Source organism: Channa argus, chromosome 19 (genome assembly GCF_033026475.1).
Source record: "Channa argus isolate prfri chromosome 19, Channa argus male v1.0, whole genome shotgun sequence".
NCBI lineage: Eukaryota > Metazoa > Chordata > Actinopteri > Anabantiformes > Channidae > Channa > Channa argus.
Window position 1 is genome coordinate 22,032,190 of NC_090215.1, and position 26,289 is coordinate 22,058,478.

At 42.7% G+C, this 26,289-nt stretch overlaps 2 protein-coding genes across 13 annotated transcripts in view; one reads left to right on the top strand and one right to left on the bottom strand.

Moving 5' to 3' along the window:
- LOC137104715 (protein 4.1-like) overlaps positions 1–905 on the top strand; it is a 29,658-nt gene extending 28,753 nt beyond the window's left edge. For all 9 annotated transcript variants that reach the window (XM_067486311.1, XM_067486315.1, XM_067486316.1 and 6 more), the window contains one exon: positions 9–905. Coding sequence is in view for 1 of the 9 variants with exons in the window: in XM_067486315.1 (XP_067342416.1) it covers positions 9–14 (6 nt within the window). In the remaining 8 variants the exon portion in view is untranslated. The remainder of the gene's footprint in view (positions 1–8) is intronic.
- A 63-nt stretch (positions 906–968) lies between these two features.
- The window catches only part of lama1 (laminin, alpha 1), a 41,311-nt gene continuing 15,990 nt past the window's right edge, over positions 969–26,289 (bottom strand). Inside the window, exons 20-63 of one of the 4 annotated variants that reach the window (XM_067486310.1) lie at positions 26,014–26,120; positions 25,722–25,902; positions 25,495–25,631; positions 25,119–25,352; positions 24,325–24,468; positions 24,011–24,190; positions 23,187–23,372; positions 22,975–23,102; positions 22,637–22,766; positions 22,319–22,459; positions 22,104–22,222; positions 21,950–22,039; positions 21,681–21,874; positions 21,455–21,597; positions 21,246–21,341; positions 20,937–21,048; positions 20,683–20,839; positions 20,392–20,602; positions 20,186–20,302; positions 19,627–19,790; positions 19,397–19,535; positions 19,157–19,259; positions 16,320–16,436; positions 14,468–14,641; positions 13,858–14,012; positions 13,438–13,581; positions 12,230–12,363; positions 11,931–12,078; positions 11,723–11,847; positions 11,445–11,595; positions 11,221–11,365; positions 10,964–11,105; positions 10,764–10,878; positions 10,251–10,403; positions 10,015–10,166; positions 9,734–9,928; positions 3,854–4,037; positions 3,647–3,753; positions 3,305–3,494; positions 2,690–2,839; positions 2,318–2,471; positions 2,110–2,243; positions 1,813–2,026; positions 969–1,673 (exon numbers count right to left, since the gene is read on the bottom strand). In XM_067486310.1, coding sequence (XP_067342411.1) covers positions 1,519–1,673; positions 1,813–2,026; positions 2,110–2,243; positions 2,318–2,471; positions 2,690–2,839; positions 3,305–3,494; positions 3,647–3,753; positions 3,854–4,037; positions 9,734–9,928; positions 10,015–10,166; positions 10,251–10,403; positions 10,764–10,878; positions 10,964–11,105; positions 11,221–11,365; positions 11,445–11,595; positions 11,723–11,847; positions 11,931–12,078; positions 12,230–12,363; positions 13,438–13,581; positions 13,858–14,012; positions 14,468–14,641; positions 16,320–16,436; positions 19,157–19,259; positions 19,397–19,535; positions 19,627–19,790; positions 20,186–20,302; positions 20,392–20,602; positions 20,683–20,839; positions 20,937–21,048; positions 21,246–21,341; positions 21,455–21,597; positions 21,681–21,874; positions 21,950–22,039; positions 22,104–22,222; positions 22,319–22,459; positions 22,637–22,766; positions 22,975–23,102; positions 23,187–23,372; positions 24,011–24,190; positions 24,325–24,468; positions 25,119–25,352; positions 25,495–25,631; positions 25,722–25,902; positions 26,014–26,120 — 6,551 coding nt within the window. In that variant the 3' untranslated portion in view covers positions 969–1,518. Of the gene's footprint in view, positions 1,674–1,812; positions 2,027–2,109; positions 2,244–2,317; positions 2,472–2,689; positions 2,840–3,304; positions 3,495–3,646; positions 3,754–3,853; positions 4,038–9,733; positions 9,929–10,014; positions 10,167–10,250; positions 10,404–10,763; positions 10,879–10,963; positions 11,106–11,220; positions 11,366–11,444; positions 11,596–11,722; positions 11,848–11,930; positions 12,079–12,229; positions 12,364–13,437; positions 13,582–13,857; positions 14,013–14,467; positions 14,651–16,319; positions 16,437–19,156; positions 19,260–19,396; positions 19,536–19,626; positions 19,791–20,185; positions 20,303–20,391; positions 20,603–20,682; positions 20,840–20,936; positions 21,049–21,245; positions 21,342–21,454; positions 21,598–21,680; positions 21,875–21,949; positions 22,040–22,103; positions 22,223–22,318; positions 22,460–22,636; positions 22,767–22,974; positions 23,103–23,186; positions 23,373–24,010; positions 24,191–24,324; positions 24,469–25,118; positions 25,353–25,494; positions 25,632–25,721; positions 25,903–26,013; positions 26,121–26,289 lie in introns of those variants that run through there. The other 3 variants (XM_067486309.1, XR_010911730.1, XR_010911729.1) reach the window with 3 other exon arrangements.

Below are 26,289 nucleotides of genomic sequence, written 5' to 3' on the forward strand. Positions count from 1 at the left end.
TCTTTCAGGAATGAATGCTGAAGCCTTTGGTGCATCATGGGAGTTGTAATCCAGACATATACCAAAAGGATTCTAATGGATCTGATGATTGACACCAAACACACACATGCATGTATACCAGAATGCGCACACACACACACCTGTCTGCCCAACGAGAGGTGGGGCCTGTCATTAAGTTAGCTTCAGATAGCACTAGCTTTTAATATAATTACATTTAGCCGAGAACTGTTATGACATTTTAGACAAAGAGATAAATCTGAATTTAAAACATTAAATGAGACTTAAACAGGTGAGAAACAGGTTAGAGACAGATACAGCTGTGATGCCATCAAAAGGTTCCTATAGCAACCGATCAACCAGACCCCTTTAACCTTGAATATACTTTCACCATAGATCTACTGCTGCAGATACGTTGTTTTTTACCAAGCTCCACCTCCACACGCCTGACTTCCCAAGCAGACCTCTGATCAGTTTATCAGCTGAGATGTGTTTGCTCATTGTGTGATGAATGACAGGTAATACAATTTAATTTGTCTCACCTAATACTCACCTGGCTCAGCAGGCGATCATTCTGGATCTTTCAGTCTGCAAGTCGGATGCAAACTATTTTTTTGTCTCAAATGCAAAGTAGCGTGAATGCTGGCAATGTAGCCACTAACTGTATAGCAGCTAAATTTAGCTCTGTATTTACCCAGAATACAATAGTAATGTGCCATTTTTTTCACCATGGAAACCCTCACAATTTATTTAATTCATCTATGTATCGATTTAAATTATTTATTTATTGATAACACTCTTTGTGAACCCTAACTAACCAATCCTCTTTGATATTATGTTAAATGCTTAGCCCCTTAGACCACACTGGTGATCATGTTACAAACTGACCACTCCCCTTGGTGTCACTAATCTGTAGTAAAATAAACAAATCAAAACTAATATGACTTTGTCTCTTTGTCAGCAGGAAAACATTTTTTATTCCATTTAACTCCAGCAGCTTGTTACAGTCTCTGTTCTTACTAAACGATCAGATTATTTAGATTACCTATTGATTCCATAACCATCTCTTTGTCAGGTTTACACTTAATATACAAATGCCATGAACATCATATAACCATATGATACATAATATAACCCCTTAAGTTAAACAAAAAGGTCATTACTACATTTTAATGGTCAGCAAAATTTATTTAACTTATGGTTCTGCAGTAGATTTCTCTGAAACCCACCTGTTAAAAATTTCACTGCATATTTATAAACATGAAAAAAGTGTGACTAGTTCCTGACTACATCAGTTTCTCTTTTTTAAACTTTTTTTTACTGTGTTAATGTTTTAATATATGGAAAGTAAAACGATCAACATGAGAACTTGAAATCAGTTCAGTTTTCAATCTTCAATGAAGCTGGCACAGGCAGTTGGGTCAAAGTTACAGAGAAAATCAAAAACTAATAATAGAACAAAAGCGCCTAAACTGTATTAATGTCCAAATTAGTGGAAAAGTGGATCAGGGCTGGTTGCTGCTAGTCAACGGGACAAGAGTCAGGTGTGATGCCCAACAGGAAGTGGGCGGAGGTCAGGACAAGAGAGTTTCTGAGATGAGACTTAATGAGCTGAACATTCCTGAGGCAACCTCTGAAACTTGAGTTGATTGACAGGCAGTTCTGTCTCACTCCATCTGGACAGAGATACAACAAAGACACAAATGGAGTGTAGAGAGCGAGAGAGATAAACAGGTAAATCCCACATCAGTCAACACAACTAAATGTGTAAAAACATCATGGTTATATGAAGCAGCAGCATCATCATTTTCTTACCTGGGAATCCACCCAGGTAGATGGGGTTGTTGGTCTCAGCAGAAGTGGATTGTGGGTAGGGGTTAGGGGTGGAATAACTACGCCCATCTACACTCAGACTTAGGCTGTGTTTGGTTTTTCTGGCCAGCAGCTGGTGCCACTGCCCGTCACACAGCATCTGGCCGACTGAACGCACAGACACTCGACCTGCCCCGTTGTTGACGTTAAAAACAACCTGAGGGAAAAGACAGGTAAGACACAGGTTAACCTCAACCACGCCACCTGTTCTTGGACAAACACTGGTAAGTCTGAGCTCACCTGTCCTCTGATCATCTCCAGACCAATGGCATCAACCTTTGCGCTGCTGATTCCCAGGAACACTGCGTCTGATTGGCTTGTTCGAAACTCCAGAGACACTGACATGTCTGAGCCCACCTTATACCCATCATGCACTACAACCACACACACAGGTTAACACCAGAACAAATAAAATGGGTTTAAAGCAGGTTTGTCATTTTGGACTCACTGAGAATGGCATAGCCACTGCCATTAAAGTAGCTTCCTGTCTTGTCCTTGATAAAACAGGAAGTAACATCATGCTGCAAGGCTGGTTTAGACAGATCCAGTGTGGCTCCATTCAAACTGACCGACTGAACACAACCTGGAAAACTTTTACTCACCTGACAGACACAAAGGTTGGAAAAAAGACAGTTAAAGCAGGTCAGATCTATGATCTATGACAGCTCAGGTAACAACTGGTTCATATGTCAGAAGTGACTCTCAGGTAAAAATTAAAATGACATAAATCTATTAAACAGGTGTTAAACAGTGATCTTCATTAGGGTGGAACTGACTGTTTTGAGTGATACACAAGTGTATGTGGTGTAATGTGCCATACATTGATCCGCCTGGTGATAAATGTGTTCGGCAGCCCCCCCAGGTAAAGTCTGTTGTCCACATCCAGCTGATTTCCTTTCACCGTCACAGAATCTGAACTCAAACCATTGACTGACACAGACATGGTCCGCCGGCTGACCTCAGCACTCACCTGGGAGACAAAGAGGTGAATTATCAATTAACATGGCATCTCACCTGCCCAGTTGAGTCCGACATGTAATGTAATTTAGTTTTGCATCTCAGTGACATATGTTTGAGTTCTTTCCTTGCCATGTACTGTGTGACTTTATGTTCCAACTTATATTTCAACTTATCTCATAAGTTCAGTGATGGCACAGTAGATCATGCAGTCTGACAATTGATTTGGCACAGGTTTTTACACCTGGTGCCCTTCCTGATGTACCCTTCCCAATTTTTACCAGGTTTTCTGGGTTGGGCATTTTGGGATTTAATGTCTTGCCAAGGGTCATGTTAACATAGGCAGAGGGAATTGGTCCGTGAACCCCCAAACCTAACACTTGATAGGGAGTCAATCTACAAACTGAGCCACTGCTTCCCCTACAGGAATACTACTTAGTTTATGGTGCGTTAATAAGTACAGTGTTAATTAACTCACTGTGTGCCAGTCTCCATTGTTAACTGCAACAGATGAGGTAATGGAAGCAGGGCCTTTTCCCAGGTCAGCTGACATCATAATTCTACCCCCTGTCAGCTTAATGATGATGAAATCCATCTGTTTGGAGTCAGACAGGAGGAGGATCATCCCGTCTTGAGCCCAGGTTCTAACCAACATTCTCACAGATATGCTGTGGACAAAGTGGGATGACATTAAGAATGACGCAATATGAGGAGAGAGAGACACACGTGAGCCAGATGTTTAGGTTTACACAGACCATATGACTAATTGTCTGCCTCCTTATGACTCTAGCCCTCATTGACTGTTACCATGGAGACTCACCTCTTTCTGACAGTGTTAGGGTTGATCATGAAGATCATGTGACTGTTTCTAGATAAACCAAACTGAGCTGCTGATGACAGGAAGCTTGGTTCCACCTGCAATGCACACTGCAGAACATACAATAACCAATAATCAATGACAACTAAACAATAATCAATGAATCATAGTTCATAAATGACAAAAATCTGTAGCAAATGTATTTATTACCCTTTTTTCTCCAAGTGTCTTGGCGCTCAAGTGTGTGGGGGGAACTACAGACATGTGAGCAGGGTCCGGAGTTGGTTCTACATCTTGGTCATCAGGAAGAACTGCCCCCCCAGGCTTCTCCTCCAATAGGCAGCTGTCCAGCTCTGCCCCCTCATACCTCACAGCTCTTGATAGGTCAACAAGCCTGCCCACAGATGTTGACCAGTTAACCAATCAGAGAGACAATCATTTTGTATTAGTGTCAGAATTTGGTGTAAATCTTCCCACTATGTGGACTATGTGCAAAGATGGAAGTTGGTCACATGTGCAAGTCAGCAACACTTGATCCAGCCGTTAATCTGCAGATGTCACTGCAGATGAAAGGTTGGAGGAAATGTAAGCCTGAATAACAAAAAATAACTAATGAACACATACACAGCTCTATGTAGGTGTGAGCTGAAAACTGTGAACACTGTGAAATGTGACTTTCAGGAGGTGGAGCAAAGAATGCTGTGAAGAGCACTGACTAAGGACAGTGCCGATGCTATACACCTACTGAAGCATACTTACTGAAAATGGATGAAAGAATTTAATATGCTCAACCCACGACCACCCCTAGCTGAGCCCCACAATGTTTTGCACCCTGCAGCCAGGCCAGTGGAATTTTATATGGTAAATGGTCTGCACTTATACAGCGCTTTTTCTACCTATTGGCACTCAAAGCGCTTTACACTGCTTCTTATTCACCCATTGACACTCACAATCACACACTGATGGGGGAGCTTCTATGCAGCTGGCCAACACTCACCGGGGGCAACTAAGTTGGGGTTCAGTGTCTTGCTCAAGGATACTTCGACATGTGACCGGAGGAGTCGGGGATGAAACCAACAACTGTGAGATTGGTGGACAACCACTCTACCTTCATGCACCAGAGTTTTACAGCCCTAAACATTTTTTTTTAGAGCTTATACATACGGTGACAATACAAACTGATGGCACCATTTGTACTTTTCTGATTTTCAGCATGAATTGGTCATAAAATGTGATCTGATCTTCATCAAAGACACAAAGATCAACAAACACAATATTTCTTATCCACGAAATATAATATTTAAGTCATGATCTTTTTTATCTTTCTGGAACATACCCAACAAATATACAATAGGATGGTGGAGAAAATAATGTAAACAGTGTTTAAATAACTGGAAATAAACTCGTGGAAACATTGTAACTGTGGATTTAGACCTGCACAATGTTCAGAAGGAATTCTGAACCACTCTTCTTTAAAACTGCTTCAGCTCAGCCAGAATCTTAGGAAGCCAGTCTATCGAACATTTACTTTATTGTTCCTTAGTTTATTGTCCTGCTGTACCACCCAGTTTCGTCTGAGGTTCAGCTTGCATACACCCAAACTGACATTATGATTTAGGACACCTTGATATAAATCCAAACCTTTAGCTGTTCTAGGGTCCTTTTTTACCTCACTGAGCATTCTCTGCTGTGACGGATTTGCTAGATGTCTTAACTGATTGCTTGATTTCTTTAATAATTTAGTCCTGGGACTTGTTTAATGCCGGGTTAGAAAATTCATTCCTAGTTAGCAGAGGAAGTGGTTAAAATCAGCTTCACCTTTACCAAAAGTGATCTTTGATCCTTTTTATAAAAATAATGTACATTTGTTGCCATAATTACCATAATCAGCATTGTTTAAAAATACATAGTTATCTTATTGGAGTGGTTATGTTTACTTTTTTACTTTAAAATAAACGTAGATAATCTGCCTAGCATGCTTACTAGAGAAAGATTTGAGTAAAAAGTGGTACTTGCAGTGGAGAAGTTTTTAGGCCAATACTTTTTAGGCCTTTTATTTGAGTATTGAGTTCGTGTACATCTATCACGTCTGTACAAAGTGTATTACATTTGCTATGTAGTTGCAGACTGCTCAGAGTGGCCATACTGACCCAGGTCCTCCAACACATTATTAAGACTACTACTACTAATATTATGGAGAGTTGGTGTTTAGAGAGTAGTAATGCAACCGCAAGGGGGCACAAGCCAGTGTCTTCTTGTGCCAGTCCCAAGTCTGGATAAATGCAGAGGGTTGTGGCAGGAAGGGCATCTGACGTAAAATACATGCCAAATCAAACATGCGAATCGTGACAAAGACTTCCATACCGGATCGGTCGGGGCCCGGGTTAACAACGACCGCCCCCGGTGCTGTTGACCTACAGGGTACCGGTGGAAATTGGACTACTGTTGGTCGAAGACGAAGAAGAGGAGGAAGGTGTGTTCGTAGGCAGAGAGAGAAGAGGAAAGCTAAGAATGTAGGACTGACAGTAGGGACTTTGAATGTTGGTACTATGACAGGGAAGGCTAGGGAGTTGATTGACATGATGCAGAGAAGGAAGGTGGACATACTGTGTGTCCAGGAGACCAGGTGGAAAGGTAGCAAGGCTAGAAGCTTAGGAGCAGGGTTCAAGTTGTTCTACCATGGGTCAGATAGGAGGAAAAATGGAGTAGGAGTTATACTAAAAGAGGATTTTGTGGGGAATGTTCTAGAGGTGAAAAGAGTATCAGACAGGTTGATGAGTCTGAAGCTGGAAGTTGAAGGGGTGATGTTCAATGTTGTGAGTGGTTATGCCCCACAGGTAGGATGTGAGTTAGAAGAGAAGGAGAAATTCTGGAGTGAGTTAGATGAAGTTATGCAGAGCATCCCAAGAGGTGAGAGAGTGGACATTGGTGCAGATTTCAATGGGCATGTAGGTGAAGGGAACAGAGGTGATGAGACTGTTATGGGCAGGTTTGATGTTCAGGACAGGAATGCAGAAGGTCAGATGGTGGTTGATTTTGCAAAGAGGATGGAAATGGCTGTAGTAGACACTTTCTTTCAGATGAGGCAGAAACATAGGGTGACGTACAAGAGCGGAGGTAGAAGCACTCAGGTAGACTACATCTTGTGTAGACGCTGTAATCTGAAAGAGATCAGTGACTGTAAAGCATTGGTAGGGGAGAGTGTAGCCAGACAACACAGGATGGTGGTGTGTAAAATGATGCTGGTGGTGAGGAAGATAAAGAGGACTAAGGCAGAGCAGAGGACGAAGTGGTGGAAGTTGAAAAAGGAAGAATGTTGTGTAGTTTTCAGGGAGGAGCTGAGACAGAATCTGGGTGGTTTGGAGGTGCTTCCAGATGACTGGACTACTACAGCTAATTTGATCAGGGACACAGGTAGGAGGGTACTCGGTGTGTCATCTGGAAAGAGGAAAGCGGACAAGGAGACTGGGTGGTGGTGTGTAAAATGACTCTGGTGGTGAGGAAGATGAAGAAGTCAAAGGCAGAGCAGAGGACAAAGTAGTGGAAGAATGTTGTGTAGTTTTCAGGGAGGAACTGAGAAAGACTTTGGGTGATCTGGAGGTGCTTCCAGATGACTGGACCCCTACAGCTAATGTGATCAGCCGAGACAAGTAGGAGGGTACTCTGTGTGTTTAAATTGAAAAGTGGACAAGGAGACTTGGTGGTGAAACGAGGAAGTTCAGGAGTGAATACAGGGATAGAAGTTAGCTAAAAATAAGTGAAACACTGAGAGGACTGAAGAGAGTAGACAGGAGTACAGGGAGATGCAGCATAAGGTGAAGGTAGAACTGGCAAAGGCCAAGCAAAGAGCATATGAGGACTTGTATGCTAGGTTGGACACTAAAGAGGGAAAGGTGGATTTGTACAGGTTGGCCAGACAAAGAGATAGAGATGGGAAGGATGTGCAGCAGGTTAGGGTGATTAAAGATAAGGATGGAAATGTATTGACAGGTGCCAGGAGTGTGATGGGAAGAAGGAAGGAATACTTTGAAGAGTTGATGAACGAGGAAAATGAAAGGGAACGAAGAGTAGAAGAGGTGACTGGTGTGGAGCAGGAAGTAGCAAAGATTAGTAAGAGTGAAGTGAGGAGGGCGTTGAAGAGGATGAAGAGCGGAAAGGCAGTTGGTCCTGATGACATACCTGTGGAGGTATGGAAGTGTCTAGGAGAGGTGGCAGTAGAGTTTCTGACTAGTTTGTTTAACAAGATCTTGGAGAGTGAGAGGATACCAGAGGACTGGAGGAGAAGTGTACTGGTACCAATTTTTAAGAACAAAGAAGATGTGCAGAGCTGTGGCAACTACAGAGGAATAAAGCTGATGAGCCACACAATGAAGTTGTGGGAAAGAGTAGTGGAAGCTCGGCTAAGGGCAGAGGTGAGCATTTGTGAGCAGCAATATGGTTTCATGCCTACAAAGAGTCCAACAGATGCAGTATTTGCTTTGAGGATGCTGATGGAGAAGTACAGAGAAGGTCATAGGGAGTTGCATTGTGTCTTCGTAGATTTAGAAAAAGCGTATGACAGGGTGCCGAGAGAGGAGCTGTGGTATTGTATGAGGACGTCTGGAGTGGCAGAAGTATGTTAGAGTGGTGCAGGACATGTATGAGAGCTGTAAGACAGTGGTGAGGTGTGCTGTAGGTGTGACATAGGAGTTCAAGGTGGAGGTGGGTCTGCATCAAGGATCGGCTCTGAGCCCCTTCTTGTTTGCTCTGGTGATGGACAGACTGACAGATGAGGTTAGACAAGAATCTCCATGGACCATGATGTTTGCAGATGACATTGTGATTTGTAGTGAGAGCAGGGAGCAGGTGGAGGAAAATCTAGAGAGGTGGAGGTCTGCTCTGGAAAACAGAGGAATGAAGCTAAGCCGCAGCAAGACAGAATACATGTGTGTCAATGAGCGGGACCCAGGTGGAACGGTGAGGTTACAGGGAGCAGAGGTGAAGAAGGTGCAGGACACTAAGTACTTAGGGTCAACAGTTCAGAGGAACGGTGAGTGTGGAAAAGAGGTGAAGAGGCGAGTGCAGGCAGGTTGGAACGGGTGGAGAAAAGTGTCAGGTGTGTTGTGTGATAAAAGAGTACATCAGAGGGACACCTCATGTTAGATGTTTTGGAGATAAAGTCAGAGAGGCCAGATTGAGGTGGTTTGGACATGTTCAGAGAAGACATTGTGAATATATCGGTAGAAGGATGCTGAGGTTGGAGCTGCCAGGCAGGAGGTCTAGAGGAAGACCAAAGAGGAGATTTATGGATGTAGTGAGGGAGGACATGAAGTTAGTTGGTGTGAGTGAAGAGGATGCAGAGGACAGAGTTAGATGGAGGCACATGATTCGCTGTGGCGACCCCTGAAAGGGAACAGCCGAAAGGAAAAGGAGGTGTTTAGAGAGTAGTGAATGAGTGAGTAAGAACTGTATGCAATTGTCATGATCTGGCACTCATATTCACTTCCTGTCTTGGAGTTGTTGTTGTTGTACCCCTTTTCAACACTTTCTGTCACCAGTTAATTTCTCCAGCTTCACCAGTCGTCAATGTTCACAATTGTTTTACATTTACAGTTTCATCTGTTCCCACTGCATTTTTAAACCATGCTCTCCCATTGGTTCTCTGCTGGATCTTCGTCTTTGTTTCAACCTGGTTATCCATGCATCATCTCCTGGCTGATCTTTCTTATGGTTTTTGGACTCCTGACTCTGTTACCTGTATCTTTGGTCTGAGGTTTGATTTGATTAGCATTTTGTGTCTTAGTCATTTTCTGTGTTTTTGGCTTACACTTATGGGTATTATTTGTTCTGTAGTGTAGGTTTGTCTAGTTAAGGTGTTACGTTTATGTTTAGCTTTCCAGTGTTGTTACTTCCGGGTATCGTTGTTTTAGTTCTCGTTAGCTCTCTCATTCTCTCCTTGGTTAATTAGCCTCATCATATGTTTGTAGTTTTATTGTTTATTGTTTTTTGTTTTTAGTTTTTATTGTCAGTAAAACTAATTTGCTCACCATAACCCCTCCCGCCTTGTTGCACTTGGGGTCACCCTAAAACTAACCTGAAAGTAATACTTACGTTCTGCCCACCACTAGGTGCTGGATGCACCCTCTAAACCACCTGGATAAACCCTGTAATCTGATTGGCAGACGGTACTCCTCCCCCAGGGGAATCCCACCAATGAAAAAGGAGGCCGATGAGAAAGGAGAAAATCCACCTGGCAACAGATGGATCGATTTTAGGTGGTCTTCGTCCACCTGCAGAGAAAGATATCTGAGCCAGACAAGTGATATAATGACAGGTTAGTCAATGTTCATCAGACAGGTCAGATAAGTGCAGGTTTACTCAGTAACACCTACTTCCTGCTGATGGTAATAATCACAGAGTGTATCTTTCCATCACTGAAGGATCCTTCATCAGGTTTCATCACCATCAGCTTCCGACTGGCCCCACCCAACTCCCCAAGCTCCATCTCCACTGCACCTGAGACCAGGTGAACTGAAAGGAAGTACTGTACGTACACTTACAAGTTAGAGTTTCACATTGTCTTTAGAGGTGTATGAACTAGGTGTTCAGGTATGCCCAGTGAGCTCACCTTTCTGTTTGAGTGGGTGTCACTGAAAGCAGCCAGCAGGACTCCTGATTGGTTGTTGGAGGAGAAGGAGAAGAGAAGCTCCGGCTCATGCCCAAGTGATGGGGGAGTCACCTGAACAAAGCCACCACCCACTATTGACACGCTCTGCACTGCCTGGGAAAGCCAATCAGAATGATGCATTATTAATAACAGTGATCGCCAATAAATCAGAGTTATTACTGGCCAGTTTGTTTCAGGTGATTGCAGGTGATGTCTATCGGACACATTAACAAGTTCTGGTTTTGTTGCCCTGAGATTTAATATTGATCAATACTTCTTTGGATAAAATATACAAAATTATATATATATATATATATATATATATATATATATATATATATATATATATATATATGTGTGTGTGTGTGTGTTTGTGTGTGTGTGTGTGTGTGTGTTTGTGTGTGTGTGTGTGTGTGTGTGTGTGTGTGTGTGTGTGTGTGTGTGTGTGTGTGTGTGTGTGTGTATTTTTAGTACCTTGAGAATGCAGCCCTTCCTGACCCCGTACGCATCTCTCAGCAGGTCAAAATTAGACCGAGCAATTTCCACATTCTTGATACAGCCGACATACGACCTGGAAACCACCTGTCGCCTAGCAACCATACAAGTGAGAGAAAGGTGAGTTTTTGCACCCTGTGACATTAATCCACCCCCACCTGGTGACATAACACACTGACCTGATGGGTCTGGAGGCAGGAAGCCCACCGATGTATATAGGGTCATGGTCTGAGCGGTTCAGATCAGAAGCTGTCCCTGCAGATTCTGCCTCCAATACCTCCTTTTCTGTTGATTGGTCAGCAGCCATGATGGACAGGTATCCTGAAGACAGAGCACCATCAGGCAGTGTAAGCAGTGCCCCCACACAGTCAACACCTCTGCTGATTACCCCTACTTCATCTGATATTGTATCAGACAATAGTAGTAGTTCTTGTACCTTTACGCTTGTTCCTCTGCAGCGTGATTTTATACCATGCCCCAGTGTTGTACTTCCGGTTGGAGGTCAGGATCAGGGCTCCTGAGCCTAGGTCAAAAGTCAGACGAACTCTTCCCTCCACCAGCTCCAGAGACAGGTAATCTCGCTGCAGAAGACAGGAAGTCAGGTCATATGTTTGTCTCCTTCAAAATAAAAGCCTGAATAAAAGCATGTTCAGGTCATACAGTGTTGTTGGAGGCAAGGTAGAGCAGTAAACCACTTGGTGACAGAGTCTTAAACAGTAGCACCACAGAGGTGGAGGTTGCCCTCAGAGACTTCTGCACCACTGAGAACCCAGATCCATCAAAGTGAAATGATGTCCCCTCCACTTGAGGGCTACAGGAAAGACAGGTAAAGAAACAGTGAGGTGGGGAGACAGACTTTATATTTGTGAAGTCTCAATAATTCAAAATTTCCTTATAAAATCTACCAATGTAGGCACATCTTTGGTCATAAACGTTACCTGCTGAAGCAGCCTCCACACTCTCCCTCTCTGCTGATGTAGTTCCACAGTCCAATATTTTTCTCGTTTAGCATAGCTTCACCCACACAGCCCTGGAAAGTGGAGGCCCTCAGTGCTTCGGGACTCTGACATCACATACAGAGTTACCACCTGTTCACATCTCACATGTTCACTTCAAATACACCTGCACAGCTGACCTATCAGTTACCTTACTGTGTGCTGCCAGTCCTCCGATGTGAACTATCGTATTCCTGTCCACGTCTAAAACTCTGGAGGGTCCTGGTGATGTTGCCGTTACTGCTGGCGCGGGAGCAGAGTCCAGCTGATGGACTGAGAGGGAGGCATGGGCCCCAAACCTGCCAAAACCATTACACCAATACATTGTGATTCTGTGATATAATCACAGATATAGAATATCACAGAATCAAGAATATGTCAGCACTAAACATAACAAACTCAACTCAATGAGTCTGTGATCACATTTTCTGTGTGTTGGCATGTGCCCACCGTGTGACGTTGATCCTGGTCCACCTGTTGTTGGTAATGTCCAGTTCAGGATAGTCCAGTCTGGTGCTGCCGGAACCCACATCCCACACAAGAGACACCTTCCCATCATGCATCTCTACAGCCAAATAGTCCACCTGAGCACACAACACACATCAATAAAGAAAATGGATTTAGTGAAAAGCTCAGGGTTGTTTTCTGTTCTACATGATTTATGAATATAACAGGCTGGATTCAGGCTTTATTCTAATTAGCCACATTACAACATTCCTATTATAGTAACGACAATTAGTGAATAATGATGAGTGTAATGTAGATGAACATTTAGTTTTAAAAAGTGGATTAACCACTATACCCCTGCACTGTCCCCCTCTTTCTCACGTTGCTTTCCATTTTCTGTTTTCATTGTACATGCTCCCAGAAATGTTGCTTCTCCTCTCTGGACCTTAAATTCATCTTACGTAAAACAAAAAGTGAGTTTTTTTTTTTTTCAAGTAGTAACTTACAAAAAACTAACTTTTGTAAGTCGCTTCCGATAAAACCATCTCATAAATGACTAAATGCAAATAAGGTCATAAACAGAGCTCTCTGTAGAAACTCTGTTATTTTTGTTAGATTTGTGCTGTTTCCAAGTGCAACAAATAAATGTAACAAAATTTTTATAAGAACCAATATGATTTGAGCATTTGAACATCCATTCTGCAATATCAATAAAACCACAATATTACATAAAATGTAACAGACTTCCCATTATGGAAAACCTGGATTTTTTTAGACGATTAGAAAATGGGGGAAAGAGTAAAATTTTAATCTCTTGGAAAATAATTTCTTTAAGAGCAGGAATCCTAGACAGTGTTTAGTTATTATCTCTTTTCTTCCACATCTTTCACTGCCACAACTGGGTTTTTATAGATACCGTAAATTAGAATTAATGTAACCCATTAACATTTCAAACTCAACTGGATTAAAATGCCAGCTCTGCTCATTATTTGTCTTTTGCCATAGCGAACAATAGTTTCTGAGCTTGACTGGTGATCGCTGTTTAAACTCCAAATCAGGGTTAATCAACTCAGAGTTCAGGTTTAAGCTCAGTGTTTGCTAAACTTGGTTTCTGGGATACCCATCAAATATCCTGATTGCCAAACCACAGTAAAATATACTCTTGTTTCTACACTTATTCACAGGAAGTGTGTGTTGGGTTGCGTTTTTACCGTTGTATTGCCGCCCAGGTAGAACAGCAGGTTTACTGGACTCGTCGTCTTCAAGATCAAACTCAGAGTGTTGAAGTTACTTGACTGAATCTCGGGTTTGTAAGCCCGAACACAGCCTCTGTTGGCCTGAACTGCCACCTTGATCTGATCAAAATATCATTCATACATCATTATCATCCTCATCAGAATTAAAAGTAGTATTTTGTTATATATATTGATGGAAAATCAACAAACTCCACAGAGTAAGGACACGGTTGGTCAGGGATGTAAACCTGCAACCTTCTTGCTGTGAGGCAGCAGTGCTAACTACTCCACCAGTGTACTGCCCTTCTAATGTTAGCATGTTAACATTATGCTGTTTTGCACCAGTGTTGTTACCTCAGCTGCATCACAGTATTTCTGTATACATGGGTTTATTACCGATGCAGCCTGTCGCCGGGCCTGATCAATTAGCGCTCTGATCTCAGACAGGTTCCTGCTCAGCGTTTCTCCCAGCAAACCCAGTGGCTTTATCCGCTCCATCAGATGCTGTGTACGATGCTCCACTTCTTCCAGCCTACGCTGTGCCTCATTGGCTGAGTTAAAAGAAAATTTTAAAGATCGACTTCACCAAATTTCAACTTGCTCTCTATGACTTTAGTTTAGGGTGTAAATGAACAATAATGTGTTAAAAATTCCCCCTGACTCCTCCAGATTCCTCTGACAACTGGGGGAGTTTTTTATTATTAGGATTTCAGATAATGTCATCTTAACAAGCTCTGGAAAAGCACATGGAACCTTCATAGTTTGAGCAACAAGATAACATAAATTGAACTGAAGGTTCCTCCAAATTATGTCATATAGAGGCATTTTTAAGCTAGAAGTAGAGAGATATTTTGATATAAGGAAGTCAAAGGGAAGTTTAGTGGCATTTATGTACATGTACAACCCAAACTAGAACCAAGAGAGGGGAGTTCAAAATCACTGAAGGCTTCCTTTAAATTTAAAAAAGGATTGTGTTTATCAAACATAATGAAACATTTTGACAGACCTGCTGAGTGTGTGTGTGTCAATAGTTGATTGGCCTCTCTCACATTGTTGTTGGTTTTTTTAACTACAGTTGAAGAATCCTGCAACTGGTTTCTGAGCATCTGCAGCCGCTGCAACGCTACCTGCAGGCCAGAGTGTGCTGTTGCAGCCTGAAGCTGAGTCTGCTGCAGGGGGGCTGAAGAGCCTTGTAGTAAACAGTGATCAAAATGTCAGTCTTTCATCAATACACCATTAGTCATCATAAAATTATTTGATTTCATAACATTAAATTACTGCAAAGATAATCAACGTACTTTACATAATAACATCAAGATCTTTTCAGAGAAAACCCAACAAATTACTCCTTTACACTAACTTCTGACTTATGCTGTGTTGTCACGAGGTCTGACTTAGTAAGTTTGTCACTGCTATTTTTATAGAAAAATAAGCAATGTGCACATCCAGACCTAAAAACAAAATGTTCAGGTGCCATCTAATTAATGGAAAGCAATTCATGTCTGGAAAGGGCTCAGAAAAAAATGGTTCTGTACTGTGATGTACTTTTTGGTTTCTGATTGAAAACCTTCTCAGATAGTTAGATAATTGCTTTAAAACTGGGAGACTGCTCATCAGTTTGCAATTGTATATTAGTCTATAATTAGTTAAAACACCTTTACACGTGAAGATAACACATTGCTAAAGTACAAACATTACACAATAAAACCTTTCAAAGTAATGCAGTAATATAAAGCATTATCTGTAATATTACTGTTTATGCGGTAATAAATGTATTCTGGAAAAAATGAATACATAAATCTTTTCTGAATACATAAATCCTCCCCCCAAATATTACAAATAAATCTTCATGTACAACAGTGCTAAAATCATCAATAAGACCCCAATCTCTCTTAGACTGCTTTTTACCCATAGATCTCACTGAGCTAACTTCAATTATTACCTCATCTAAACTAAAAACCTGTCTACTAGACCCTATTCCAACTAGACTACTCATAGAAGCTTAACCATCAATAGATAAGTTCATATTAGATATCATTAATCTATCTTTAAAAACAGGCTATGTACCATAGGCCTATGAAGTTGATGTAATCAAACAGATGTACCGAACTCCTTTCCTCACCTTGTCCCTCTCTCCTCTCCTCTCACCCAACAATTGTCACCACTGTATAATATTAACTTAATATAAACTGTGTGTTTTATCCAGTAGTTGTATTTCTCCTTTTAAGTCTCCTTCTCTCTGTCCCTTTCTACAGGTTTCCCCGGCTTTGGAGCTGTGTGTTTTCCTGTATGCCGCTACTCATCCTACCAACCTGGCCGATGTTTTCTTGTTGCTTCTCTTTCCACTTTTCACTCACCCCAACCATTCAAGGCAGATGGCCACCCACCCTGAGTCTGGTTCTGCTGGAGGTTTCTTCCATTAAAGACAAAGTTTTTCCTCTCCACTGTTGCCTAGGGCTTGCTCAAGGGGAGGTTGTTGGGTTTTCTCTATACATCTTTATAGTCTTTACTTTTTTTCTGTAAAGTGCCTTGAGATGACTTTGTTGTGAATTGGCGTGATATAAATAAAGTTGAATTGAAATTCTGTTTTCTAAATTTGTGCCAATTCTCTTTCCGTGGGGGCGACAATGCTCTTCTATTAGACAAGTCTGTTACATTTTGGCACGTTCATGGGGATGTTTAGCAAAAGTAATAAGTTATTGTCTTTAAAAGTAATATTGTAACTTAGTATATTTTAATGAAATAATACAGTAAAAGTAATATGTAATACATTACTTCTCACATAACTTTCCCAACAGTGTTTATTGATACATTAACACACTGATTATAATCAATAAATGAATGCATGAGGAACTCACCATTAATGATGCTCTGCAGCTCTGTGAGTGGTCGACGGATGCGCAGGCTGTAGTTAAGGACACCCTCTCTGACCAATCCTAGTTGGCTGGTTGCCATGGAGACATTCAGCTGCAGCTCTAAATGAGAGAAGAACATTAGTAAATGTAAGTTAGGGTTAGTAAAAATGCAACCGCAAGGGGGCACAAGCCAGTGCCTACTTGTGCCAGTCCCAAGTCTGGATAAATGCAATGGGTTGTGTCAGGAAGGGGATCCAACGTAGAACACATGCCAAACTAAACATGTGAATCATGACTTTCACACCAAAAATTACTTCCATACCGGATCGGTCGGGGCCCGGGTTAACGACAGCCACCGGTGCTGTTGACCTACAGGGTACCGGTGGAACTCGGGCTACCATTGGTCAAAGAAGGACAGGAGGAAGGCGTGTTCATAGCCAGAGAGAGAAGAGGAAAGCCAAACGTGTAGGACTGACAGTAGGACTTTGAATGTTGGGACTATGACAGGGAAGGATAGAGAGTTGGTTGACATGATGCAGAAAAGGAAGGTGGATATACTGACCAGGTGGAAAGGTAGCAAGACTAGAAGCTTAGGAGCATGGTTCCAGTTGTTTTACCATGGGTCGGAATAGGAAGAGCGTAGGAATGGAGTAGGAGTTATCCGGAAAGAGGAGTTTGTGAGGAATGTCCTTGAGGTAAAAAGAGTCAGACAGGGTGATGAGTCTGAAGCTGGAAATTGAAGCCGTGATGTTCAATGTTGTTAGTGGTTATGTCCCACAGGTAGGATGTGAGTTAGAAGAGAAGGAGAAATTCTGGAGTGAGTTAGATGAAGTGATGCAAAGCACCCCCAGAGGTGAGAGAGTGGTGATTGGTGCAGATTTCAATGGACATGTAGGTTAAGGGAACAGAGGTGATGAGAATGTGATGGTCAGGTTTGTTCTTCAGGACAGAAACGGAGAAGGAGAGATGGTGGGAGATGGTGGTGAACACTTTAATCCACTTTATTTCAGAAAAGGCAGGGTGACATATAAGAGGGGCGGTAGAAGCACTCAGGTGGACCACATCTTGTGTCGAAGTTGTAATCTGAAAGAGATCAGTGACTGGCTACACTCTCCCCTACCAATACTTTGCATACAACACAGGATGGTGGTGTGTAAAATGACTTTGGTGGTGAGGAAGATGAAGAAGTAAAAAGGCAGAGCAGAGGACAAAGTAGTGGAAGAATGTTGTGTAGTTTTCAGGGAGGAACTGAGAAAGACTTTGGGTGATCTGGAGGTGCTTCCAGATGACTGGACCCCTACAGCTAATGTGATCAGCCGAGACAAGTAGGAGGGTACTCTGTGTGTTTAAATTGAAAAGTGGACAAGGAGACTTGGTGGTGAAACGAGGAAGTTCAGGAGTGAATACAGGGATAAAGTTAGCTAAAAAGAAGTGAAACACTGAGAGGACTGAAGATAGTAGACAGGAGTACAGGGAGATGCAGCATAAGGTGAAGGTAGAACTGGCAAAGTCCAAGCAAAGAGCATATGAGGACTTGTATGCTAGGTTGGACACTAAAGAGGGAAAGGTGGATTTGTAAAGGGTAGTGAGACAAAGAGATAGAGATGGGAAGGATGTGCAGCAGGTTAGTATGATTAGAGATAAGGATGGAAATGTATTGACAGGTGCAAGGAGTGTGATGGGAAGAAGGAAGGAGAACTTTGAAGAGTTGATGAATTAGGAAAATGAAAGAGAACAGAGAGTAGAAGAGGTGACTGGTGTGGAGCAGGAAGTAGCAAAGATTAGTAAGAGTGAAGTGAGGAGGACGTTGAAGAGGATGAAGAGTGGAAAGGCAGTTGGTCCTGATAACTGTAGCAGTATGTATGTGTCTAGGAGAGGTGGCCGTAGAGTTTCTAACTAGTTTGTTTAACAAGATCTTGGAGAGTGAGAGGATGCAGGAGGACTGGAGGAGAAGTGTACTGGTGCCCATTTTTAAGAACAATGGAGATATGCAGAGCTGTGGCAACTACAGAGGAGTAAAGCTGATGAGCCAAACAATGAAGTTGTGGGAAAGAGTAGTGGAAGCTAGGTTGAGGGCAGAGGTGAGCATTTGTAAGCAGCAAAATGGTTTCATGTGTAGAAAGAGTCCAACAGATGCAGTATTTGCTTTGAGGATGCTGATGGAGAAGTATAGAGAAGGTCATAGGGAGTTGCATTATGTCATCATAGATTTAGAGAAAGCATATGACAGGGTGCAGACAGAGGAGCTGTCGTATTGTATAAGGAAGTCTGGAGCGGCAGAGATGTATGTTAGAGTGGTGCAGGACATGTGTGAGAGCTGTAAGACCGTGGTGAGGTGTGCTGTAGGTGTGACAGAGGAGTTCAAGGGGGAGGTGGGTTTGCATCAAGGATTGGCTCTGAGCCCCTTCTTGTTTCAGGTTTGTTGTGTGTTAAGAGTATCAGTGAGAATGAAAAGAAAAAAAAAACTCCCACTCTCTTTGGGAGTGACGAGGATGGAAAGGATCAGGAATGAGGACATCAGAAGGACAGCTCATGTCAGATAAAGTCAGAGAGGCCAGATTGAGGTGGTTTGGACATGTTCAGAGAAGAGATGGTGAATATATCGGTAGAAGGATGCTGAGGTTGGAGCTGCCAGGCAGGAGGTCTAGAGGAAGATCAAAGATGAGATGATTGGATGTAGTGTGAGAGGACATGAAGTTAGTTGGTGTGAGAGAAGACGATGCAGAGGATAGGGTTAGATGGAAGCACGTTATTTGCTGTGGTGACCCCTGAAAGGGAACACCCGAAAGGAAAAGAAGAAGTTAAGGTTAGTGAACAAACAGGCTGACGAACAGACAGACCTCGTGTCGTCTTCTTGAGTTGATGGCTTTCTTCTAAAACAGCAGAGCTCATGTTCAGTTTGGCTTCACCCTGCTTCAACATTGACTCTTCTGATTGGATGGTCTGGAACAGAGATATGTTGTTGCCAATTCAGATTCACAAAGGAGCAGATGCAGGTACATGACTCTAGTAAGGTATCACTGGAGACATGATCATCTGAAACACACACCTGTGCATGGTTTGTTCCTGAATTTACGTACCATGTTCAGAGTGAGAGATGCAGAGACATGGGCAATTAAGGCCACCTGCTTAGCAGAGTCCACCTGTTCTGTGATGTCACTTTTGAGCTGAACTAATGGGCCGCGATTGTGAAGCAGATTTTGCAAGGATGAAAGAGAGCTTTGAGAGAGGAGAAAAGTTTAATGGAAAGACACACATCTCACAAATATGTACATAATTCCACAATTGGTGTTTAAATATCTGCAGTTACCTGTTCATGGAGTTGGCGTGCATCTGCAGCATGTGGGCATAGCTCTCTGCACTGTAAACATTATCCAGAGCATCTTTCATCTTTAGTCCAATTACTAAGCCATCCACATGTTTCCTCAGCAGGGGGCACCATTGATCCAGCTGCCCAGCTAACACCTCTACCTGCTGCACCAAGAGTAGGGTTATTTACTTGTTTTACTCACTATTCTATACAATAACAAGATTATCTAGTTTTTACTATGTCCTAACGGGTTTACTAAGTGTAGATTAATAAGAAAAAAAATTCAACGATTATAATATTAGGTTGTAACATAACAAAATTGAAAAAGTGAAGGGGGTGTGAAATGTATTGTAGAACAGTGGCTCATAGTAGCTGTGCCTTAGATATAATGTAGATTTGATATTGGCTCAGACTTTCTACTTGGATGGGGGTAGAAAACATTAGGATGAAGGAAGGATGTCATCTGTTATGAAGTCCAGCTGGATCATCAAATTAATGCTTAAAGCTACATGTATGAGTAATTTTGACTAGTTGTTGTTATCACCAGGACTGGTCTTACTGAGGTGTTGTTGGTTAGCTCCTCTGCCAGACTGACGGCGTTGTCCAGAAGTAGCTGGCTCTGCTCTATCAGTCTATCCACAGAAAGAAACCCAGCACTTAGGTTCATATGGAGAGACTGAATAACAGGTGAGAAAGAGAAAAGTTATTTATTAAAACATTTTTTTACAACAGGCATTTGAGTTATCTGTGTGCAGGTGTGTTTACCTGGTATTGGTGCACCAGCAGGTTTGCAGATTCCAACAGTATGTATGTTTGTGTGTTATGTTGAGTGGCATCACTTAGGTGTGTGTGTGCAATATGCAGCATTTCCATAGAAACGATGTAGGAATTGGTGAGGAAGAGGAGTGTTTCATTAACTGCTGCCCTGCTGGACAGGAAGTCCATGTTCAGAGAGTGGGTGAGAGTCTCTGCCAGGCTGCAGAAAGAGTCAATTAACGACCATGCAAACACGTAAACTTTATATTTATTGGTTATTGATTTATTAATTAAACACACCTGAGCTCCCGATTGGCTAAAGCACCGGCGACCTTTAGATTGACACCTCTGATGGTTTCCAACATAGACTTCACCTCTTCCATCAGACTTGTCTGATTGGCTGAATTAAACTCCTTCTCTGTGGTCTTGTTCAGAAGCTCGGCATCTCTCTGTAGCCCTTGACCAATAATATGGTAGAATTGATTTTAAGTCACTTTATGATTCTTATACTGTAACTACAATGAGTTAATAATGTCATCCTTGTAGTTGTTTACCCTGAATGATGTTTTTAAGATGGCTGATGTTCTGCAGCAGCAGTGCACCCTGGGAAACACTATGAGTGGTAGAAGCATCTACTTCCTGTAGGTAATTTGACAGATGTAAAACCTGGCCAATGAAGAAGCAGAAAAAATGTCAAACTTTAGTAAGATAATCTTCACGAACACAGAGATATTTTATAATAAAGCCTGTATTTCCAGACATTGCTGCAGTCTATGTTATCAATATATTTACTTGTGGTTTGTTTCTGATTAAGCTCCAGAAACAATAAGTGGTGTCATGAACTTTCAACAGAGTGAGGCTACCTGCTGGAGCGAAGGTTTAAAGCCAGAGCTCAAATGATTTAGCTCATCCTCTAGTTGGGACAGCGGCAAAGTGAGAGATCTGTTCTCAGAAAACACCTGGAAAAGCACAGCAGGTAAACGTTAGTGTCGGGAGAAGACAAGTTCCCTGTAGGTGGTGTGATGCATTCAGGGCCAGTAAATGCTGGTATCAGTGGGCTTTGTGTTTGTACCTGCAGGTCTCTGGTCTGGTGCTCTACTGCCACCAACTGCAAGTATGGCACCATCACAATGCCACCCAAGTTAACAGACATTAAGTGGTTGTGGAGAGTGTCCAGGTTGTTGAGCAAGATGCCGGTGCAATTGTCATCACACACTGCAGGTAAAAGCACAGATAACAGGGGACTGATCACACCCAACTTTTGAACATGTGTGTCTGCATGTGTCCTCAATACTCACACACACACTCGTCTCCCTCGAGGACATATCGCTCCTCACACTGGTCACATGACAACCCTTTGGCCCCAGCCTTACACTCACACTGTCCAGTCAGGTGGTCACACAGTGTGTGGAGGGAGCCCCACCCACTGCAGCTACAGGGGGAACACATCCTGCCTGGCATGGATGGGTTACCGTAGTAACCTACAGAACATCTGCAGGATAACATATTATAGTCAGTTGACATTGCAGATGATGTTATCAATATGATGTATGACATCACAACTCACCTCTCACAGTATCGTCCCTCATAACCAGTCTGACAGGCGGTGCAGCGGAAGTCCCCGAACGCTCCATCAGCCACGCAGGTCGGACTAAAGCTGAAACACAAGTAGAGTAATGTAAAATAAATTCTGATCAGTAACTTCAATAAGAAATAATTACCTTTTGTCCCGTCGTGGGCAGGCACACAATGAACAGTCATTGATGGACCCACTGACGTTTCCGTAAAATCCTGGAGAACAAAGCTCACAATTGCGCCCATTGGTGTTATGCTGACAGTCCTTAGGAAAAAACACAATATAAACCACTGTCATCTACTTAGTTATTAACACATTAACATGTGTTAGCATGTGTTGGCATGCATTGGCATGCATTACCAGACATTCTCCAGTCTCAGTGTTGCAGCTCTCACTGTGGTTGTTGCAGCGACACCGAATACACGGACCAACAAACATTGACTTCTGACTCTGAGAGGTCAACTCAGACTGAAGCTGACGGAAATAACCTGCTGCACACTCCTGAAGACAGACAGGTCAGAGAAAGAGAGAGAATACAGATCATACATGTTTCTTGATCCAGGCTTTATGATGAATCTAATTTCAATATTAATGGATCAGATATTTATGACACACTAATAAAACCAGTAAAAGCTAGCTGCTGCAATGGGGTATCTATGGTGACAAGAGTCACATTACCTGACAGGACAGTCCAGTATATCCAGTTGGACAGACACAGGACTCAATCATTCTGGCCATGCCCTTTGTGACCTCTGACCCCTCCTTTAACTCCAATTCCATTGCTGTCTCCATGGTGATGTTTGAGATCCTTAATGACATCACATACACAGGAAGTGACAACACACAAATATAACACAAATATAGGAAACATTATCATCAGCAAAATAACTGTGACAGTTGCAGTTCTTCTTAGTCCACTGTGACTGACCCACTAACTGAGAAGACAGGATAATAAGTAAACTGAAGTTCTTTTGACTGGTCACTGAAGGAGAAAACAGATCGAAATTCAAACAAACCTGCTCTGCTGAAGTCTGGTTCCATATGAAGCCTTGATGATGACGTACTGAACATTACTGAGGACAGACATGAAATCAGCACGACTCACCGGCTTCTCGGATACAGAGTTAAAATATTTCCACTTGTGCTGTAACACACAAATACACAAACACATATGGACATATCTGTTGCAGTTTAACTTTATGTGAATTTTGATTTCTTGCAGCCATACCTCTGTCATCTTGATGTAGTGCTTAGTCTGGACACCACTGACAGGGGCAACCATGTCAGTGTAAATGACAAACTTCTTCAGAGACCCGCCCCTTATCATCACCTGAGGCTCCTGATTGCTTGATCCAAAGCTGTCCTCAGCATAGAAGGTGATGATATAAGACAGATGGCCGCCATACGACATAAGCTACACAACACAATGACACACAGACAAGTACATACAGGGTGGTACAAAATCACATACTGTAGTACATACACTGATGAGGCACAACACCAAGTACACCTGTGCAATTTAATGCAATCCAGTACAATGGCTCTGCTCTACTTTTACATTGTTATAATTTCTCAGTTTATTGGTTGGACCTGTGAGAAAGGGGATTATTCTACTAGTTGTGTTGTAAGGGATTGCATTATATGATGGGTTTTGGCCACTCCAATAAATATTGATGAGATTAATTTAGTGTTGAAGATGCACACATTTGGAAAATGTTTTTTGAGAAAGATATATTTGTGGTTGGTGAGTATTTAGATAATGCTTGGCCTTTAAGTTGACAAATGTTCCTCCATTGGTTTTTGATTTGTGACAATTACTTTTCCAGCTTTTTGTTGCTCCTCTTCCAATTTTTTTTGACGTGTGTTGCTGCCATCAAATTCAAAATGAGCTAATATTTTCCATGAAACACTAAAATACCTCAGTTTCAACCGCTGATATGTTGTTTTTGATATTATGACACATAAATAAAAAAACAGTTTGGCTCCAATTGTATCTGTAATTTCAGGCCTATACAGTGTCTTGTAAAGAGTCATCTTAATTGGTGATAGTACCTGTTTTCCCTCAAACTGGGTGGGTAATCTCCAGTAGAGAGGTCCAACCAGTCGGGTGGTGTTCAGCTGACTTGCGTTGAGCAGAATGTCGCCGTCCTGCAGGTATACTCCAGATAGTACACCCTGCAGGTTTGACTGACTGACCAAGGGGAGAAGAGCAGGTGACTGATCCAAGGTGATCTGTGTATAGGGGGTTGTTTAGTGTGTGGCATATTAACATATTATCTTTAGATACCTTCTTGCTCTCTTCAGTCTCTGCTGTGTATTTATGGTGTCTCTTTGTTGATGAAGTATAGTGAAGTATAAATACTCACAGGTACTCTGGTGAGGCCTCCTTGCTCCTCACAGGCTTGGCTCAGTCCTGAACAGAAACACTGAGAGCAGCCTTCTGGATTCTCAGTGGATAAACCAAACCAACCAGAGACACATTCCTCACAAAGACGGCCTGACACGCCGACCTGAAAAAACACCCAACGCACACACATAGGAGCTTTATTGCCATCAATAAGACATTTTTATTTTTTAATTTTTTGTCCTTTCGGTTTATCCCATGAGTTCGGGGTCACCACAGCGGAATATTGTCCAAATGTTGATTTGGCACAGTTTTTTTTTACGCTGGATGCCCTTCGTGATGCAACCCTCCCCAATTTCTACTGGGCTTGGACCAGCACTGCACAGCTGGGGAGGTGAATGGGCGGTTAGGGGTTCAGTGACTTGCCCATAGACATTTCGGCATATAGCCGGGACCGGGGAACCATTGACCCTGTAGTCCGTGGATGACTGCCTTACCAACTGAGCTACAGCTGCCCCCATCAATAGGAAAATCACAAGTTAGAATGAAATTAATCTAACCCATCCTCTCTAGGGGGAGCAGTGGGCAACCACAGGGGGGACCCAGGGGGACCCATTTGCTGGGATTTGATCCTGTAGGCTTTTGCATCCAAGCCCATTGTTTAATCATTGAGGCCAGGCTGCAAAATGTACACAACACAGGGACATACTGAGGACAGGACTGAGGTTCAGTTTTGTTATTGTTAATTTTGTTATTTGTAACATGTGATCAGTCTGGCATGACACACACACAAACACACACACACACAGAACTTACCTTGCACACACACTCCCCGTTGTGTTGACAGTTGCACACTCCCACCGTCACATTGCAGAATGTCTTCTCTGTTCCCGCCACATCGCAGCCACACGGCAAGCATGCAGGATAACCATGGTGGCCAGGGGCACACTCGTCACATGACTTGCCGGAGAAGCCCTCTCTGCATTGACAAATCCCATTGGTCACCTCACACTGAGGAGCCAAGCTTCCTGTAGCACTACAGCTGCATGGCTGAAGAGAATAAGTTAACATCACACCTGTAACCAGTGTTTTTATGAGTTTGTGTAAACCTGTGTGTACTGGTGTATGTCTTAATGTGTGTGTATGTATGTGTATGTCTATGTTCCTGTGTGCATGTGTGAGTAATGTGTACCTTGCAGCCTGTCACAGGGTTGTGACCCCAGTAACCAGTCTCACACCTCTCACAGTTGTCTCCTTCTGTGTTGGGGGGGCAAAGGCACTCTCCACTGTTGGGGTCACAGTTCCCGCCAGTGTGATCACAGGTGCATGCTGGGAGAACACATTTACAGCTAATCAGAATTTGGATCAATTAAAACCAGTTGGCAGCTGAAATTATGTCAATTGTTCCTGTTCACTTACCTCTGCAGCCAGTCCCATGAAAACCATAGAAACCTTGATCACAGTGGTCACACTTATCTCCAGCCACACCCTCCACACACTGGCACTGCCCATCCTCATCACATGACTGTGAGAGAGATCCTGATTCATTGCAGCTGCATGCTTGGCAGCCCTTCCCACTCCGCAGCCCAAAGAACCCCGTCTTAACAAACAAAATCAAAGCGAATTAAAAACAACTTAAAACAAGAAAATGCCACTCAGGGGTTGAGAAAGATCATGATGTGTTATGTAAAGCTCCAGGTTTCTGACTCACCTGGCAACGGTTACAGGTGCGTCCGGTCACATTTCCTCTGCAAAGGCATTGACCTGTCGTGACATCACACACGCTTGAGATGGCACCGCTGACATCACAGCTGCAAACTGAGAGAGACACCCCCACAGTCAGACAAATAACCCCGTCCCCAAGTTGAAGCCCCGCCCTTCTTAGAAAGTTGCAAAGCTCTTAGTGTAGCGCTGCACAGCATTACAATCAGCCATGATTCTGTAGTGAACATCGCTGTATGGGCCCAGAAACACCTCTGAAAACCAC